Source organism: Hypanus sabinus, unplaced genomic scaffold (assembly GCF_030144855.1).
Source record: "Hypanus sabinus isolate sHypSab1 unplaced genomic scaffold, sHypSab1.hap1 scaffold_524, whole genome shotgun sequence".
In the NCBI taxonomy this organism is placed as follows: domain Eukaryota; kingdom Metazoa; phylum Chordata; class Chondrichthyes; order Myliobatiformes; family Dasyatidae; genus Hypanus; species Hypanus sabinus.
The window spans coordinates 126,839-147,970 of NW_026781386.1; the positions used below are offsets into that span (position 1 = coordinate 126,839).

At 47.0% G+C, this 21,132-nt stretch overlaps 1 protein-coding gene across 6 annotated transcripts in view; it reads left to right on the forward strand.

Moving 5' to 3' along the window:
* LOC132389287 (NACHT, LRR and PYD domains-containing protein 12-like) overlaps positions 1-21,132 on the forward strand; it is a 94,085-nt gene that overhangs the window by 28,023 nt on the left and 44,930 nt on the right. For all 6 annotated transcript variants that reach the window (XM_059961784.1, XM_059961787.1, XM_059961785.1 and 3 more), the window contains one exon: positions 9,719-11,456. In XM_059961784.1, coding sequence (XP_059817767.1) covers positions 9,719-11,456 — 1,738 coding nt within the window. The remainder of the gene's footprint in view (positions 1-9,718; positions 11,457-21,132) is intronic.

Below are 21,132 nucleotides of genomic sequence, written 5' to 3' on the forward strand. Positions count from 1 at the left end.
TTCTGTATGAGCCTCCCTTGTGGGACTTTGTCAAACACTCTCACAATATACAAGTAGACAATATCCATGTGTAACTGCATCCATCACCTTTGTCACTGCCTGGAGGAACTCAATCAAGCTGGCAAGACACAAACCCGAACCAAAGCCTTGCTGCTGAACCCCAAACCACCTCATACATCCTCTCTGTCATACTCCCATGGGGGAGAACATATAAAAGGCTGAAGGTATGTACCACCAGCCTCAACGACAGCTTTATTCTGCATTTATAAGACTACTAAATGGTCACCTACTATAATATTATTGGCTCTTAATAATAATAAGACAATTTTATATCTAAAATTATAGCATCTTACGTCTTGTAACTAATAACAACTCAGATAACAACTTAGATAACCACAATATACTCACAGGAGAGCAGACAGAATACAGCAATTCTAAACAGATTATCTAATTCTATTTCAAACCCTGTGGAAAGCAGAAAACTTTCAGTGCTACATTGTCAATCAGAAAAAAAATCACATCTGATTCTGTTCCTCGTGTGTTTAAGAGAAGTTCCAAATATATATACATTCATACAATGCTTGTGAAATTTCTAGAAATGATGAAGCATTCGCGTAAAATAATCGTCCTAGTAACAACCAGAGAGGAACAACGACCACTATCAAAATAAATGGAGGGATTTTCCAGAACGACTCACTAAGCCCACTATGGTTTTGTCTCGCTTTAAGCCCACTCATAACTTACTGAAACAGATAAAAATCAGGTATCTAATCAGAAAAAAATACGAATTATACCTTGACACAGCTATACATTGATGATTTGAAATTATTTGCTCGCATCAGTAAAGCTGAAATAAACAATTCAAATAATGGAACTAATTTCCATATATACAAGCATGAACTTCAGACTAGGAAAGTACAGAACATGATTAAACATAAAGAAAGGTGCAATAGAACCGGTAGAATATCAAACAGAGCACCGGGATGCAATGCAACAGAATATGAAACGGATATTTAGGATATCAATAAGCAAAGAAAATAGATCATCGTGTGATAAAGGAAAACCTTCCAACAAAATTTACTTCAAGGCTGAAGAAAATCTGCATTTACTGCAAGGCTGAACAAACTTTGAATTTACATCAAGGATCAAGAAAATCTGCCAAACAGAGCTGAACAGTAAAAATATAACGAAGGTAGTAAACACTCACTGTGCCCATTTTGATGTGTAATTTTGGTAAATTATCCTGGTCTGAAACCGATCTGGAAAATATACAAAAAAATAAGAACTTAAGTAGCAATTTCTGGAAAACACCATGTGCACTGGAGCGCACTCAGATTGATATGAAGGAGGACAGTATGAGGATGATGAATAACAGATCTAAAAAAATGAGACAACCAGCCAGATAAAAATTTTCAGGATCAGGGTTAATATCATGGACACATGTCGTGAAAGTTGTTTTTCTGCGCCATCAGCACGATTACAGTAAAGTGTGTGCAGTGAGTCTATATTTATGTACACAATTGTGGAAATAGAATTGTATCAGCGTGAATTAATCAGTCTGATGGCCTGGTGGAAGAAGCTGTCCCGGAGCCTGTTGGTCCTGGCTATTAAGCTGTGGTACCATTTCCCGAATGGTAGCAGCTGGAACAGTTTGTGCCTGGTGAGACTTGGGTCCAGAATGATCCTTCGGGCCCTTTTTACCCCGTCCGAAATGACCTTAGTAGTAGGAGGTTCACATCTACAGATGCACTGGGCTGTCCGCACCACTCTCTGCAGAGTACTGCAATTGAGAGAAGTACAGTTCCCATATCAGGCAGTGATGCAGCCAGTCAGGATACACAAAATGGTGCCCCTATAGAAAATCGTTTGCATTTAGGGGCCCATCCCAACGTCCTCAACCATCTCACCGAACTGTTTTTCTGTTTTTTTTTTGTTCATACGAAAGAATATGCCAGGCAGGATGTCGGAATGCTCCTCTTGCAGGATGTGGGAAGTCAGGGAGACCTCCAGTGTTCCTGACAATGATCCCTGCAAGAAGTGCATCCAGCTGCAGCTCCTAACATAGCGCTTTAGGGAACTGGAGCAGGAGCTGGATGACCTCCGGATCATTCGGGAGACTGAGCAGGTTATAGATAGTAGCTTCCAGGAGGTAGTTACACCTAAGGAACAGGGCACAGGTAATTGGATTACCGTCAGTTGAGTGAAGGGGGAAGGGCAGTTAATGCAGGGTTCTTTTGTGGCCATTCCACTCCAAAATAGGTATACCAATTTGGATACCGTTGGGGGGCGTGGGGAGGATGGCTTACCTGGGACAAGCTGCGGCAGCCGGATCTCTGGCACTGAGTCTGGTTCTGCAGTGCAGAACGGAGGGAGGAGGAAGAGGAGAGCGGTAGTGATAGGGGATTCCAGAGTCAGGGGTACAGACAGGAGATACTGCGGTTGTGACAGAGACTCCCGGATGGTTTGTTGCCTCCAGGGTGCCATGGTCAGGGATATCTCTGATCGCGTGCATAGCATTCTGAGGTGGGAGGGTGATCAGCCAGATGTCGTGGTACACATTGGTACCAATGACATAGGTAGAAAGAGTCAGGATGTCCTGAAGAGTGAGGACAGAGAGCTTGGTAGGAAATTGAAAAACAGGAGATAGAGGGTAGTAATCTTCGGATTGCTGCCTGGATCACGTGCCAGTGAGGGTAAGAGTGCGATGCTCTGGCAGATGAACACGTGGCTGAGAAACTGGTGTAGGGGGCAGGGTTTCAGATTTCTAGATCATCGGGACCTCTTCAGGGGCAGGTGGGACCTGTACAAGAGAGACGGGTTACACATGAACTACAAGGACACCAATATACTTGCAGGGAGGTTTGCTAGTTTTATTGGGGAGGGTTTAAACTAGATGGGAACTAGAGTGCCAGAGTCGATAGTGGAACGGGGGTAAAAATAAATGATGTTGGTAGTTCATGCAAAGTCACAAATAGCAAGGTTGTGTGTGTTGGTAATAATCTTCTGAGGTGTGTCTATTTCAAAGCGTGGAGTATTGTGGGAAAGCAGACGAGCTGAGGGCCTGGATTGACACATGGAATTATGACATCATAGCCATTACTGAAACTTGGCTACAGGAGGGGCAGGACTGGCAGCTCAATGTTCCAGGGTTCCGATGTTTCAGACGTGATAGAGACAGAGGGATGAAGGGTGGGTGGTGGGAAAATATTACAGCAGTGATTCAGCAGGACAGATTAGATGGCTTGTCTACTGAGGCCATATGGGTGGAGTTGAGAAACAGGAAGGTATGACCACATTAATAGGGTTGTATTATGGGCTACCCAATAGTCAGAGAGAATTGGAGGAGCAAATCTGCAGAGAGATAACAGACAACTGCAGGAGACAGAAATTTTAATTTTCCACACAAGTATTGGGACTCCCATACTGTTAAACGTCTAGATGGGTTAGAGTTTGTAAAATGTGTTCAGGAACGTTTTCTAAAACAATATATAGATGTACCAACGAGGGAAGATGCAATATTAGATCTCCTATTAGGAAATGGGTTAGGGCAGGTGACGGAAGTGTGCGTAGGGGAGCACATTCGTTCCAGTGATCATAACGTCATTAGTTTCAACTTGATCATGGATAAAGATAGATCTGGTCCTCGGCTTGACGTTCTAAACCTGAAAAGGGCCAAATTTGAAGAAATGAGAAGGGATCTAAAAATCGTAGATTGGGACAGGTTGTGATTGTGATTGGTAAGTGGGAGACCTTCAAAGGAGAAATTTTGAGAGTGCAGAGTTTGTATGTTCCTGTCAGGGTTGAAGACAAAATGAAAAAGAATAAGGAGCCTTGGCTATCGAGGGATATTGGAACTCTGATAAAGAAGAAGAGAGATGTATAACATGTATAGGCAACAGGGAGGAAATAAGATGCTTGAGGAGTATAAAAAGAGTAAGAAAATACTTAAAAAAGAAATCAGGAGGGCTAAAAGAGGACATGAGGTTTCTTTGGCAGTCAGGGTGAACGATAATTTTAAGAACTACAGGTATGTTAAGAGCAAAAGGATAATAAGACATAAAATTGATCCTCTTGAAGATCAGAGTGGTCGGCTATGTATGGAACCAAAAGAAATGGGAGAGATGTTAAATGGGTTTTTTGCATCTGTATTTACTAAGGAAAATGGAATGGAGTCTATGGAAACAAGGCAAACAAGTAGGGAGGTTATGGAACTTATACAGATTAAATAAGAGGAGGTGCTTGCGGCAAATCAGAGTAGATAAATCCGCATGACCTGATGTCGATATCCACGGATCGAGTGCCAGAGGATTGGAGGATAGCTCATGTAGTTCCGTTGTTTAAAAAAGGCTCAAAAAGTAAGCCGTGAAATTATAGGCTGCTAAGTTTGACATCGGTAGTAGGTAAATTAATGGAAGGAATACTAAGAGATAGGGTCTCCAGGTATTTGGATAGACAGGGACTTATTAGAAAAAGTCAGTATGGCCTTGTGCGTGGTAGATCATGGTTAACCAATCTATTAGAGTTTTTCGAGGAAGTTACCAGGAAAGTGGATGAAGGGAAGGCAGTGGATGTTGTATACATGGACTTCAGTAAAGCCTTTGATAAGGTCCCGCATGGGAGGTTAGTTAGGAAGATTCAGTCGCTAGATATACATGGAGAGGTAGTAAATTGGATTAAACATTGGCTCAATGGAAGAAGCCAGAGAGTGGTAGTGGTGGATTGCTACTCTGAGTGGAGGCCTGAGACTAGTGATGTGCCATGGGGATCAGTGCTTGGTCCAGTTATTTGTCATCTATCTCAATGATCTGGATGAGAATGTGGCAAATTGGATCAGCAAATTTGCTGATGATACAAAGATTGGAGGTGTAGTGGACGATGAGGAAGGTTTTCAAAGCTTGCAGAGGGATTTGGACCAGTTGGAGGAATTGACTGGAAAACCGCAGATGGAGTTTAATGCGGACAAGTGTGAGGTATTGCACTTCGGAAGCTCAAACCAAGTTAGAACATACAAGGTAAATGGTAGGACACTGAGGAGGGCAGTAGAACAGAGGGATCTGGGAGTATAGATACATAATTCCCTAAAAGTGGCGTCACAAGTAGATAGGGTCATAAAGAGAGCTTTATAAATCATAAAACATAAATCAAAGTACTGAGTATAAGAGTTGGAATGTAATGGTGAGGTTGTATAAGACATTGGTGAGACCGAATGTGGAGTAATGTATGCAGTTTTGGTCACCTAATTACAGGAAAGATATTAATAATGTTGAAAGAGTGCGGAGAAGGTTTACAAAGATGTTGCCGGGACTTGAGAAACAGAGTTACAGGGAAAGTTTGAATAGGTTAGGACTTTATTCCCTGGCATGTAGGAGAATGGGAGGTGATTTGATAGAGGTGTATAAAATTATGATGGGTACAGATAGAGAGAATACAAGCTGACTTTTTCCACTGAGGCTAGGGGAGAAAAGAAATCAGAGGTCATGGGTTAAGGGTGAAAGGGGAAACATTTAAAGGGAACATTAAGGGGGGAGCTGCTTCACACAGAGAGTGGTGGGAGTGTGGAATGAGCTGTCAGATGGAGTGGTGAATACGGGATCACTTTGACATTTAAGGAAAACCTGGACAGGTATATGGATGAGAGGGGTCTGGAGAGATATCGTCCAGGTGCAGGTCAGTGGGACTAGGCAGAAAAATGGTTCGGCACAGCCAAGAAGGACCAAAATGCCTGTTTCTGTGCTGTAATGTTCTATGGTTCTATCTGAGGTGAAAGAGGTGCTGTTGTGCCCTTTTTCACCACACAATTGATGTGTACAGACCACATGAGGTCCTCAGTGATGTGAATGCCGAGGAACTTGAAGCTGTTCACTCTCTCATCCCCAGATCCATTGATGTCAATAGGGGTTGGCCCGTCTCCATTCCTCTTGTCTTTGAAACATTGCATCCAGCTCCTTTGTTTTTGCGACATTGAGGGAGAAGTTGTTTTCTTGTCAACACTGTGTCGGGGTGATGACTTCTTCTGTCTAGGCTGCCTCGTTATTATTTGAGATTTGGCCAATAAATATAGTATCCTCAGCAAATTTAAATAGCAGATTGGAGCTGTGGGTAGCGACACAGTCATGCGCATACAGAGAGTAAAGGAGGGAGCTTAGGACACAGCCCTGAGGGGCTCCTGTGTTGAGGGTCAGAGGGGCAGAGGTGAGGGAGCCCACTCTTACCACTTGCCGGTGATCTGACAGGAAGTCCAGGACCCAGCTGCACAAGGCAGGGTGAAGGCCGAGGTCTCTGAGCTTCTTGTCAAGCCTGGAATGATGGTATTGAATGCTGAACTGTAGTCTAATAACATCATTCTCACACAAGCATCCCTCTTCTCCAGAAGTTTAAGGAGGTGTGCAGAGCAGTGGCTGTTGTGTCATCTGTTGATCGGTTGTGTCGGTAGGTGAATTGTAGGAGGTCCAGTGTGGGTGGTAACAAGCTGCAGATGTAGTCCATGACCAGTCTCTCAAAGCATTTGCTTATTATTGAGGTGAGTGCGACAGGACGCCAGACGTTCAGATATGTTGCCTTAGTCGTTTTAGGTACAGGAACAATGGTGGATGATTTGAAGCAGGAGGGAACTCTACACTAGGAGAGGGTGAGATTAAAAATATCCGTAAATACACCTGCCAGTTGTGCCGCGCGCATCCTGAGTACCCGCAGGCTCATTGGTAATGTAAGCAGTCGGTCACACGGCAAGTGCTGTTCACACGGAACTGTTGATACAAATTTTGTGGTTTGGGAAGTCCTGACCGATTTCTGAAGGAAATCATCTCCCCTCTGTGACAATAACACACAACCGGGGGATGTTGTTATTACACAGCTGTGATAATAACAGCCGGGAACTCCCTTGGCAGCCGGAAAGGTTTACACAGCAGCACCAGGTACTCCAGATCCGGGGAACAAAAGGGTTTGAGGGCATGGACATTCCGGGGTTCCACCAAGCATTAATGATCATGAAACATACCTTAAATCCTGTTCTCTTCCCAAATAGGGTGTGTGTGTGTGTGTGTGTGTGTGTGTGTGTGTGTGTGTGTGTGTGTGTGTGAGTGTGTGTGTGTGTGTGTGTGTGAGGGGGCGGGGGGTGGTACTGGATGACGACACGATTGTTGGTGACGGTAGGGGCCAATTCCGAATCTGTGGACTCGGGAGCAGTTGGGACAGAGGGACAGCTGGGATGTAGGCGCTTGGGTAGTTGGAATCTTCTTGCATCCCCTCTTCTTTTCAGCACTCGCTCTTCGGGGTTCCTCAAAATTCTTGGCTTTTCCGTGGATCAGCGGCTGCCACTCGTTGACCTCCATATTTGCCTGAGAGAGCCTCTGCTGAATTTGGTCCTTGTACCTCCTGCGCGGGGCACGACGATCTCTCTTGCCCTGAGAGAGTTCTCCGTAGTGTACTGCTTTCGGTAACCTGGAGTTGTCCATGCGAGACGTGGCCTGTCAGACGGTGGATCTGGCTGAGCAGCGAAGTGGCTTTAGGACCTGGAAGTTGAACATATATAGCTGTGCATGTCTGTGTGATTATATGAAATATTCAACTAAATAAGTAGTGCAGAAATAGAAATTTAAAAAGAGATTAGTGAGGCAGTATCAATGAGTTCAATGTCCATTCGGAAGCTGCATGGTAGAGGAGAAGTTGCTCCTGAATCGTTGAGTTTGCGCCTTACTCCGTTCCTCATGAACCAGACGGTGATGCAGCCAATTACAATGCTCTGCAATGATCTATTTGGATCGCATGCAGAAAAGTTTTCCAGTTTACAGTGGTGCATGTCACAATAATAAACCAATTTACCGATTCATTGTCAATAATACATCGCCCCTCGGTTGCTTAAGATTGTTATAACCGGGGGGGAGGGGGGTGACAGTGCGGATGAGCTGCCACGACCTATTAAATGCTCCCAGTGGCGAGTAGCCTCTGTCCAGCTCTTGGCCTTCACGTGCGGTTTAGCCACTAATCCCGGTGGAAGCGTTTCTTCTGACAGGAGAAGGGGCAGAGGTGGGTTACTGGTGCCTTACAACCAGTCGCTTTGGGCAGATGGGGCTTGGCGGCTGTGATTGGCAGCTCACCCAGGAACAAGAAAACTCTGATCTCAAAACTCCACTGCCTTGTAACTGTAACCCCTCATGGGGAAGAATTTGGGAGTAAACCCAGTGGGAAAAGCCTGGAGCTGTAGTCCCTGAGTCAGTGTTAAATGGTGTTCAACGCAGACTGGCATCTCCTGCGACACCTCTGGTGCCAAGCTGTGTCAGTCTATGTCGTTCCTTTGTGCACATCAGATGCATGGAGAGAGGGAGCTTGCTACTTCGGCAGAAGCTTCCTCTCCATATCGGAGTGTCCCGGCTTGCAGGGGCAGGACATCCATGGTCGACTCTGACAGATGGAGGCCTCATTAGACAGAGCCCCACACCCCCACAGCAAGACTGATGAGTAGCAGTTGCCAAGACTTCACCACCCTTTCCCACAGACACGACGTACATCACTGAGACAGACCCTTGTGGCTTCTTCCATTAACACAGATTCCATCTTTCCACCAATCCTCCATCACTGCGATTGAAAACTACCCATTTTCATTCCTGTCATTCCGATGGGTTATCGATCCACAACTTCACTGTGATTCTCCCCCAGACGCTGTCCGACTTGAGTACTTCCCGCGTATTCTGCTCCTGTTTTGATGCAAGAGCAGTGGACACCTGTGACCCCCAGTGTGCAGCCTTGCACAGTGTCCTGCTCTCCATAGTTCCACACCAGATCAACATTAACATCGTCTGTTAATGAGTCAAACAATGCTTTAAATATAGTGAAATGTTGTTGTAACGGGAGGTGCAGTCAGGAATGCAATAGGATATTCAAGATTCAAAAACTTTATTGTCGTTCCAATCGTACATGAGCTCTGCAGGGTAGAATGAGACAGCGGTTCCCAGGAGCAGTGCAATCATAACATAACAAACACAACACTAAATAATAAACACAACAATAAATAATAAAACACAACAGCCACATATCGCTTTAAATCAAGTTATAAGTGTCCGGTGCAAGTTAAAAGTGTCCAAAGCAGAGTCAGATAGAGCAGCTATTTAGCAGTCTGACTGCCTGTGGGAGGAAGCTGTTTAGTAGCCTTGTGGTTTTAGTTTTGATGCTCCTGTAACGTTTACCTGATGGCTGAAGAACAAACAGTTCATGGAGAGGGTGTGAGGGTTTTTTAATGATGTCCTGTGTCTTCTGGAGGCATCGACTCTGAAAGAGGTCTTGGAAGAAGGTGGGGAGACCCCAATAACCTTCTCTGCTCCCCTAACCACCCCCTGCAAGGCTTTTTTGTCGGCAGCACTGCAGCTGGAGTACCAGGCTGTGATGCTAAAGGTCAGCACACTCTCAACCACGCCTCTGTAGAATGTAGTTAAGATGTTAGTGGGAAGTGATGCTTGTTTAAGCTTCCTCAGAAAGTGCAATCAGGGGAATGTTCACCTTCACAAATAACTAGAACCAGAACATGAGGACTGGACATTTTCCGGGACATCCATTGCTGTCAATTCCGTGTCTGCGAACAGAATTTTACTTTCTGTCCTAATATCTATGGAAGCATTGAATTGATTCATGTAATCTCAAACACTGAATGCTGAAATACCGTTATAAAGTTCTTTGTCAGATGAGCCATTTAACGTTTTGAATATGTTCTCTGTTCCCATGGAAGATGTTCAACAGAAACACAAGGAGACTCTGCGGACACGAACTGAAACACTGAGAGTGAACACGATCCTGATGACAGAGAAGGTGAAGGTTTTCCAGCTGGCTGATCGTTACGCTGAGCTCACGGTCATTTCTACTGTTCGAGATCGGACACTGGTGGAACATGAGCTGCTGGCAAGAGGCAGACACCATGAGGATTATAGAGAGAAACAACTCCGCAGACAGCTGGAAAAAATCCGGACTGATCAGTTATTCCAGAGCAGCTTTTCCCGGAGTAAATCCAAGTCTGGGAGTTCAGCAGCAGTGGCCGGAGTCCCGGGGATCGGGAAAACAACGATGGTACAAAAGATTGTTTATGACTGGGCCATGGGGAAAATATACCAACAGTTCCAGTTTGTCTTCAGTTTCAAATTCCGAGATTTAAACAGTATTGACTGTCGAATAAACCTGAAGGAACTGATTCTGGATCAGTATCCTTACTTTGGGAATATCCTGAGAGAAGTCTTGAAGAACCCAGAGGGATTGCTGTTTATATTCGATGGTTTAGATGAATTCAAACACAAAATCGATTTTGCGGACAGTCGGAGAGATACAGAACCAAAGCACCAGTGCCCAGATCCCGAGTGGTGGTGTGAAGTGTCGGACATTGTGTACAGTTTAATCCAGGGCAAGCTGCTCCCAGGGTGTTCAGTGCTGGTGACCACTCGCCCCACTGCGTTACATTTATTGGAAAAGGCGAATATCAGTGTCCGGGCTGAAATCCTGGGATTTGTTGGTGAGGAACGGAAGGAATATTTCATCAGACATTTTGAAGATCAGACGGTGGCCGAAGCTGTTTTCAATTATGTGAAGGAGAACGAGATCCTGTACACCATGAGCTACAACCCCTCCTACTGCTGGATCCTCGCTCTGGCACTAGGCCCCTTCTTCACACAAAGAGTCAGGGACCCACAGCGAGTTCCCAAGACCATCACCCAACTGTACTCCTACTATATTTACAACATCCTGAAAAACCACGGCCGTGAGATTGAGAGACCCCGTGATGTGTTACTCAGGGTTGGTCAGATGGCCTTCAGAGGAGTGTCCGGGAAGAAGATTGTGTTTACAGATGGAGATTTGATCAAGTACAATCTTCAGCCTTCCCAGTTCCTGTCCGGGTTCCTGATGGAGCTTTTGGAGAGAGAGGATTCTGCCCAGAGCGTGGTGTACACATTCCCACACCTCACCATCCAAGAGTTTGTAGCTGCAGTCGCACAATTCCTGAATCCACATCCCGGGGATATCCTGAAATTCCTCACTGAAGCCCACAACACGACAGATGGGCGATTTGAGATATTTCTCCGTTTTGTTGCTGGTCTCTCCTCTCCAATGACAGCTCGGGGCCTGGTGGAGTTTCTGGGTCCATTTCCTCATGAAACAACCTGCCGGGTGATTGACTGGGTGAAGGAGGAGGTTAAACGTCAGATTGGAAACACAGGGATAACAGCTGGTAAAAGGAGCCTCCTGAACACATTGCACTACCTGTTTGAGTCTCAGAATCGTGGACTGGCTCAGGAAACACTGGGATCTGTGGAAACACTTTCATTCAGTGGAATGACATTGACCCCGATTGACTGTGCGGTCCTGTCTCATGCCATCGGACTCTGTGATACAATAAAACACCTCGACCTGGGGAACTGCCGCATTGAGTGCGAGGGAATCCAGCGGCTGGGACCCGGGCTGCACAAGTGCCAGGAGTTGAGGTAACTTGATTTATCTCTCACTCGGAACTGTGAAACTGTTCTATTGTGTCATTTCAATGTAAAGAGATTTGGGTTAAACTGTGATAAATCAGATTGTGAAGAATTGTGACAAATGCCCAGGGGATCGGTCAGCAATTCCCCAAGGACAGGAGGGTTCTGTGGTTCCTTGTGAAGGGATGTTGGAGACTTCATCAGATCAGTGAACAACGGCCATTGGTTTAATGGTAGTAAATCACAGGAATGGCCGTGTTTCCTGCTGCCTGTGACACGTCCATTGACAATGTTCCTTCTCACTGTTACTGACACCCAGACCAACACTGACTGCAGGAGGTGGGTCAAAGATTCACACCCCCTTCCCGGTGAGGGACAAGAGGCCGTCTGCAGACTGTCCCAGTGAGAAGGAAAGAAATACCATTGTGAGATTGCCCTCCCCTGCCCTTTCCTGTTTGTGACTTTGCTCACTACCAGATACACAGAGAGCGAGGCCGCATCTCCTCTGGGTCTCTGTTCAGACCCAACACACGCGTACAAAAATTCCCCTTCCTCCTTTCGGATCTCTCTTCCAATCCCCCTTCCTCCTGTGGGATCTCTCTGCCTCATCCCCCTTCCTCCTCTCAGATCTCTTTTCCCCATCCCCCATCCACCTATGGGTTCTCTCTTCCCCATCCCCTTTCCACCTCTAGGTTCTCTCTTCCCCATCCCCTTCCCATTCCCATTTCATCCTGTGGGATCTATCTTCCACATCCCCCTTCCTCCTGTCAGATCTCTCTTCCCCATCCCCCTTCCTCCTGAAGGTTCTCTCTTCCCCATTCCCTTCCCTCCAGTGGTATCCCTTCCCATTCCGCTTTCCTCCTGTGGGATCTATCTTCCCCATCCCCTTACCTCCTGTCGGATCTCTCTACCCCATCCCCCTTCCTCCTGTGGGATCTCACTTCCACATCCGCCTTCCGCTTGTGGGATCTCACTTCTCCATCCCCCTTCCTCCTGTGGGATCCCTCTCCCCCATCCCCCTTCCTCCTGTGGGATCTCTCTTCCCATCCCCCTTCTTCCTGTGGCAACTGACCTCCCCATATTCCTTCATAGAATCGTAAAATCATAGAACACAACAGCATAGAAAACAAGCCATTCGGCCCTTCTGCTCTGTGCCATAACTTTATTCCGCTAGTCCCATTGACCTGCACCCAGTCCATCGCCCTCCAGACCTCTCCCATCCATGCATCTATCAGATTTATTCTTAAAACCTAACAGTGTGTCCCCATTTTCCACATCAGATGGCAGCTCGTTCCGCATTCTCCCAACTCTCTGAGTGAGGACTTTCCCCCTAAACCTTTCCCCTTTCACCCTGAAGCAAAGTCCTTTTGTAATTTATCTCTCCTAATCTGTGTGGAAAGAGCCCATTCGCATCTACCCTGTCTATTCCCCTCGTAATTGTGTAGACTTCTATCAAATCTCCCCTCATTCTTCTGCGCTCGAAGGAATAAAGTCTTAACCTGTTCAATCCTTCCTTCTAACTCAACTCCTGAAGAGCCGGCAGCATCCTCGCAGATGTTTTCTGCACACTTTCAGTCTTACCGATATCGGTCCTATAGTTCAGTGACCAGAATTGCACACAATACTCCAAATTTGGCTTCACCAATGTCTTGTACAACCTCACCATAACTTTCCAACTCCTATACTCAACTTTGATTTATGAATACCCGGATGCCAAAAGCATTCTTTACAACCCTGTCTCCCAGTGACGCCACTTTCAGGGAATTATGTATCTGAACTCCCAGATCCCTTTCTTCCTGCGCATTCCTCAGTGCCCTACCCTTTACTGTCTATGTCCTACCTTGATTTGTCCTTACAAAATGGAACACCTCACACTTGTCTGCATTCATTTCCATCTGCCATTTTCTGGCCCATGTTGCCAGTTGGTCCAGATCCCTCTGCAAGCTTTGAAAGCCTTCCTCGCTGTCCGCAACGCCTCCAATCTTAGTGTCATCAGCAAACTGGCTGATCCAATTTATCACACTATCATCTAGATCATTGATATAGACAACAAACAACAATGGTCCCAGCACAGATCCCTGAGACACACCACTAGTCACAGGCCTCCAGTCTGAGAAGCAATCATCCACTACCACTCTCTGTCTTCTCCCACACAGCCAATTTGGAATCCAATCTACAACCTTTCCATGGATACCTACTGTCTGAACCTTCTGAACTAACCTCCCATGTGGGATCTTGTCAAAAGCCTTATTAAAGTTCATGTAGACAACATCCACAGCCATTCCTTCATGTGCATTCTTGGTAACCTCCTCGAAAAACACTACAGGATTCATTAAACACGATCTGCCATGAACAAAGCCATGCTGACTATCCTTAATCAGCCCTTGGTTATCCAACTCCTTGTAAATCCGATCTCTCAGAACACCTTCCAATAATTTACCTAACACCGATGTTAGGCTCACTGGCCTGTACTTACCTGGTGCACTTTTGGAGACTTTTTCAAACAACGGAACGACATGAGCTACCCTCCTATCCTCCGGCACCGCTCTTGTGGCGAAGGACATTTTAATTATTTCTGCCAGGACCCCTGCAATTTCTACACTAGTCTGTCTCAAGGTCCGAGAAAATATCATGTCAGGCCTGGGGGATTTATTTACCTTTATTTGCTGTAAGGCAGTACGCACCTCCTCCTCTTTAATCTCTATATGTTCCATAAAACATAGAATAGTACAGCACATTACAGGCCCTTCGGCCCACAATGTTGTGCCGACCCTCAAAACCTGCCTGCCATATAACCCCCCCTCCTTAAATTCCTCCGTATGCCTGTCTAGTTGTCTCTTAATCTTCACTAGTGTATCTGCCTCCACCACTGACTCAGGCAGTGCATTTCACTCCCAACCACTCTCTGAGTGAAAAACCTTCCTCTAATATCCTCTTTGAACTTCCCTCCCCTTACCCTAAAGCCATGTGCTCTTGTACTGAGCAGTGGTGCCCTGGAGAAGAAGCGCTGGCTGTCCACTCTGTCTATTCCTCTTAATATCTTGCACACCTCAATCATGTCTCCTCTCATCCTCCTTCTCTACAAAGAGTAAACCCTGGCTCCCTTAATCTCTGATCATAATCCATACTCTCTAAACCAGGCAGCATCCTGATAAATGTCCTCAGTACCCTTTCCAATGCTTCCACATCCTTCCTATAGCGAGGTGACCAGAACTGGACACAGTACTCCAAGTGTGGCCTAACTGGAGTTTTATAGAGCTGCATCATTACATCACGTCTCTAAAACTCTATCCCTTGACTTATGAAAGCTAACACCCCATAAACTTTTTTAACTACCCGATCTACCTGTGAGGCAACTTTCAGGGATCTGTGGACATGTATCCCCTGATCTCTCTGCTCCTCCACTCTACCAACTATCCTGCCATTTACTTTGTACTTTGCCTTGGAGTTTGTCCTTCAGAAGTGTACCACCTCACACTTCTCTGGGTTGAACTCCATCTGCCACTTCTCAGCCCACTTCTGCATCCTATCAATGTCTCTCTGCAATCTTCGACAATCGTCTACACTGTCTACAACACCACCAACCTTTGTGTTGTCTGCAAACTTGGCAACCCACCCTTCTACCCCCACATCCATGTCGTTAATAAAAATCACAAAAAGAAGAGGTCCCAGAACAGATCCTTGCGGGACTCCACTAGCCACAACCCTCCAATCTGATTGTTCTACCTCCACCATGACCATCTGCCTTCTGCAGGCAAGCCAATTCTGAATCAACCTGGCCAAACTTCCTTGGATCACATGCCTTCTGACTTTCTGAATAAGCCTACCGTGTGGAACCTTGTCAAATGCTTACTAAAATCCTTATAGATCACATCCACTGCACTACCCTCATCTATAAGCCTGGTCACCTCCTCAAAAAACTCTATCAGGCTTGTTAGGCACGATCTGCCCTTCACAAAGCCATGCTGACTGTCCCTGATCAGACCATGATTCTCTGAATGCCCATAGATCCTATCTCTAAGAATCCTTTTCAACAGCTTTCCCACCACAGATGTAAGGCTCACTGATCTATAATTACCTGGACTATCCATACTACCTTTTTTGAACAAGGGGACAGCATTCGCCTCCCTCCAATCCTCCCGTACCATTCCCCTGGACAACGAGAACATAAAGATCCTAGCCAGAGGTACAGCAATCTCTTCCCTTGCCTCATGGAGCAGCCTGGGGAATATTCCGGCAGGCCCCGGGGACTTATCCGTCCTAATGTATTTTAACAACTCCAACACCTCCTCTCCTTTAATATCAACATGCTCCAGAACATCAACCTCACTCATATTGTCCTCACCGTCATCAAGTTCCCTTTCATTGGTGAATACCGAAGCGAAGTATTCATTGAGAACCTCACTCACTTCCACAGCCTCCAGGCACATCTTCCCACTTTTATCTCTAATCGGTCCTACCATCATTCCTGTCATCCTATTGTTCCTCACATAATTGAAGAATGCCTCGGGGTTTTCCTTTACCCTACTCGCCAAGGCCTTCTCATGCCCCCTTCTTGCTCTTAACAGCCCCTTCTTAAACTCCTTTCTTGCTACCCTATATTCCTCAATAGACCCATCTGATCCTTGCATCCTAAACCTCGTGTACGCTGCCTTCTTCCACCTGACTAGATTTTCCACTTCACTTGTAACCCATGGTTTCTTCACCCTACCATTCGTTATCTTCCTCAGCTGGACAAATTAATCCCTAACATCCTGCAAGAGATCCTTAAACATCGACCACATGTTCAGAGTACATTTCCCTGCAAAACCATCATCCCAATTCACACCCGCAAGTTCTAGTCTTATAGCCTCATAATTTGCCCTTCCCCAATTAAAAATTGTCCTGTCCTCTCTGATTCTATCCTTTTTCATGATAATGCTAAAGGCCAGGGAGCGGTGGTCACTGTCCCCCAGATGCTCACCCACTGACAGATCTCTGACCTGACCCGGTTCGTTACCTAATACTAGATCTGGTATGGCATTCCCCCTCGTCGGCTTGTCAACATACTGAGACAGGAATCCATCTAGGACACACTTAACAAACTCTGCCCCATCTAAACCCTTGGAACTAATCAAGTGCCAATCAATATTAGGGAAGTAAAAGTCACCCATGATAACAACCCTGTTATTTTTGCACCTTTCCAAAATCTGCCTCCCAATCTGCTCCTCGGTATCTCTGCTGCAACCTGGGGGCCTGTAGAGTACCCTGGTAGAGTAACTGCTTGCTTCCTGTACCTGACTTCCACCCATACTGACTCAAAAGAGGATCCTGCTATATTACCCACCCTTTCTGTAGCTGTAATAGTATTCCTGACCAGTAATGACACCCGTCCTGCCCTTTTCCCCCCTCTCTATCCCTTTGAAAGCACTGAAATCCAGGAATATTGAGAATCCATTCCTGTCCTGGTGCCGCCAAGTCTCCGTAATGGCCACTACATCATAATTCCATATAAGTATCCAAGCTCTCAGTTCATCACCTTTGTTCCTGATTCTTCTTGCATTGAAGTACATGCACTTTAGCCCTTCAACCTTACTGCATTTATACCCTTTATTCTGCTGCCCTTTCCTCAAAACCTCTCTCTGTGTCAGATCTGGCTTTACTCCATGCACTTTTTTCACTGCTCTATCGCTCTGGGTCCCATCCCCCTTGCAAATTAGTTTAAACCCTCCCGAACCATGCTAGCAAACCTACCAGCAAGGATATTGCTCCCCCTAGAGTTCAGGTGCAACAGGTCCCACCTTCCCCAGAAGAGATCCCAGTTGTCCAAAAATCTAAAACCCCGTCCCCTGCAGCAACTCCTCAGCCACGCATTCAACTGCCATCTCCTCCAATTCTTACCATCACTATCACGTAGTACTGGCAACAATCCTGAGAACACCACCCTTGAGGTCCTCTTCTTCGGCCTTCTGCCTAGTTCCCGAAACTCACACTTCAGGACCTCATCCCTCTTCCTGCCTATGTCGTTGGTACCAATATGTATCACGACTTCTGGCTGCTTTCCCTCTCGTACCAGGATGTCATGCACCCTGTCAGAGACAACCCGGACCCTGGTACCCGGGAGGCAACAAACCATGCGTGTTTCCTTCTCACGTCCACAAAATCTCCTCTCTGCTCCCCTGACTATAGAGTCTCCAATGACGACAGCTCTCCTCCACTCCGTCCCACCCTTCTACACCACAGGGTCAGACTCAGTGCCACAGGCCCTGCCACCGTGGCTCACACCTGGTCGGTCGTCCTCACCAACAGCATCCAGGACGGTAAACTTATTATTCAGGGGAATGGCTACAGGGGTGCTCTGCACTACCTGTCTACTCTCCTTCGCTTTCCCCCCTCCGACTGTCACCCAACGACCTGCTTCCTGCAGCCTAGGTGTGACTACCTCCCTGTAGCTCTCATCTATGGCAGCCTCATTCTCCCTCATGAGTCGAAGGTCATCCAGCTGCTGCTCCAGATTCCTCACACGGTCTTCCAGATCGCCCAGCCGCAAGCACTTCTGGCAGATGTGACTCTGCAGAAGAGGGGAGTTCCCCCAAGACTACCTCATCTCACAGGAGAGGCACATCACCGTCTCAGCAGGCATTGTAAAGACCTGTCAAAGCCTCAAATCTCCACTCACTCACTGGCCGCTTTCCACGGGCCGCTCAGCTTGAGCTACCCCTCTATTTATTTGTTCGAGCTTTTCAAACTGCTTGGTCAATCAGCTGCTTTCTGCTGAGTCTGAGCTATTCAAATCTTGGTTGTCTTGATTTGCACAGTCCAATTGCCAAAACTGCCAGAATCACTCAAGTCAAAGCCTCATATTTCCACTCCTTCACTGGCCCACTCACTCACTGGCCGCGTTCCATGACACTACTGTTTGTTTCCTTTAATTCCATATCCACTATGCCAGTTTTCTAAGTAGACACTGACGCAAAAAACTGTTTAAGATCTTCCCCATCTCGTGATGCTCCACACATAGACAACCACTCTGATCTTCTAGGGGACCAATTTTGTCCTTTACTATCCTTTTACTCTTAATATACTTGTAGAAACCCTTCGGGTTTACCTTCACATTATCTGCCAACACAAACTCATGTCTTCTTTTTGCCTTCCTGATTTCCTTCTTTAGTATTCCCTTACATTCTCTATACTCTTCAAGTATCTCATTTGTTCCTTGTTGCCTGTACCTGCTAAACACGCACTTAACCAGATCGCCAATATCCCTTGAAAAACAAGGTTCCCTATCCCTGTTAACTTTGCCTTTAATCCTGGCAGGAACATGCAAACTCAGGATGCAAGCGCAGTTCAGTAACTCCACTTACTGAATACATCACTGCCAGAAAACAACTTATCCCAATCCACTCTTCCCAGATCCTCTCTCATTTCCACCAAATTGGCCCTTCTCCAATTCAGAACCTTAACTGGTGGACCAGTCCTATCCTTATCCATAATTATCTTGAAACTAATGACATTATGGTCACTGGACCCAAAATGTTCGCTGACACATACTTCTGTCACCTGACCTGTCTGATTCCCTAATCGATCAGGTACTGCACCCTCTCTTGTTGGTACCTCAATGTATTGATTTAGAAAACTTTCCTGAACACATTTGACAAACTCCACGCCATCTAACCCTTTCACAGAGTGGGAGTCCAGGTCAATATGTGGGAAGTTAAAATCCCCTACGATTACAAATTTCTGTTTCTTACATTGGTGTGCTAACTCTCAACAGACTTGCTCCTCCGATTGGGCCGTATATAATAATACCCTATTAGTGTGGTCACAGCTTTCCCGTTCCTCAGCTCCACCCATACGGCCTCTGTAGACGAGCCCTCCGGGCTGTCCCGTCTGCACACAGCTGTGAGATTCCCCTGACTAGTAATGCCACTCCTCCCCCTTTCATCCCTCCCCCTCTATCACGTCTGAAACAACATAACCTCGGAACATGAAGCTGCCAGTCCTGCCCCTCCTGCAAACCAAGTCTTACTAATAGCAATAATGTCGAGATCATCATGTGTCAATCCACGCCCTAAACTCATCTGCCTTACACACAATAATCCTTGCATTGAAATAGATGCACCTGAGAACATTTCTATCACGTACCAACCATCGAAACAGGCAGTCCTCGCATGACCATTATCCTCCTCCACATCACTATCTGCTCTAAATCTCTGCCCCATCCCCCTGCAACCTTGTTTAAAACCCCCAGAGCAGAACTTGCTAGCCTACCAATAAGGATGTTAGTTCCCCTCCAGTTCAGGTGCAAACTGCCCAATTCGAACTGGTCTCACCTTCCCTGGAAAAAGCCCAATTGTCCAGAAACATGAACCCCTCCATCATGTACCATCCCCTCAGCCACATATTTAGCTGCATTATTTCTAGCCTCACCATCACGTGGGACGGGTAGCAAACCACCTGTGGGATCTCACGTTCCCATCCCCCATTCATTCTCTGGGCTCTCTGTTTCCACTCCCCCTTTCTGCTGTTGGATCTCTCCTCAGCATCCCCCTTCCTCCTGTGGGATCTCTCTCCCACATACCCCTTCCGCCTGTGGGACCTCTCTCTCCCCCATCCCCCTTCCTCCTGTGGGATCTCTCTGCCCCATCCCCCTTCCTCCTGTGGGATCTCCCTCCCCAATCCCCCTTCCTTTTGTGGGATCTCTCTTCCACATCCCCCTTCCTCCTTTGGGATCTGTCTTTTCCTGAGGTATCCTGAGGTATCTCTCTTCTGCATCCTGCTTCCTGCTGTAGGACCTCTGTTCCCAATCCCCCTTCCTCTAGTGGGATCTCTCTTCCCGATCCCCCTTCCTTCCGAGGGATCTCTCTCCCCCATCCCCCTTCCTCCTGTGGGATCTCTCTCCCTCATCCTTTCCTCATGGGATCTCCCTTCCCATCCCCATCCTCCTGTGGGATCTCTCTCCCCCATCCCCTTTCCACCTGTGGGATCTCTCTCCCCCATCCCCCTTCCGCCTGTGGGAACTCTCTCCCCCATCCCCCTTCCTCCTGTGGGATCTCTCTGCCCCATCCCCCTTCCTCCTGTGGGATCTCTCTCCCCCATCCCCCTTCCTCCTGTGGGATCTCTCTTCCCATCCCCTTCCTCCTGTGGGATCTCTCTCCCCCATCCCCCTTCCTCCTGTGGGATCTCTCTTCCCATCCCCTTCCTCCTGTGGGATCTCTCTCCCCCATCCCCCTTCCGCCTGTGGGAACTCTCTCCCCTATCCCCCTTCCTCCTGTGGGATCTCTCTGCCCCATCCCCCTTCCTCCTGTGGGATCTCTCTCCCCCATCCCCCTTCCTCCTGTGGGATCTCCCTTCCCATCCCCATCCTCCTGTGGGATCTCTCTCCCCCATCCCCCTTCCTCCTGTGGGATCTCTCTCCCCCATTCCCTTTCCACCTGTGGGATCTCTCTCCCACATACCCCTTCCGCCTGTGGGACCTCTCTCTCCCCCATCCCCCTTCCTCCTGTGGGATCTCTCTGCCCCATCCCCCTTCCTCCTGTGGGATCTCTCTCCCCCATCCCCCTTCCTTCTGTAGTATCTCTCTTCCCCATCCTCCTTCCTCCTGTGGGATCTCTCTCCCACATCCCCCTTCCTTCTGCAGTATCTCTCTTCCCCATCCCCCTTCCTCCTGTGGGATCTCTCTTCCCATTCCCCCACCTAAGGGATC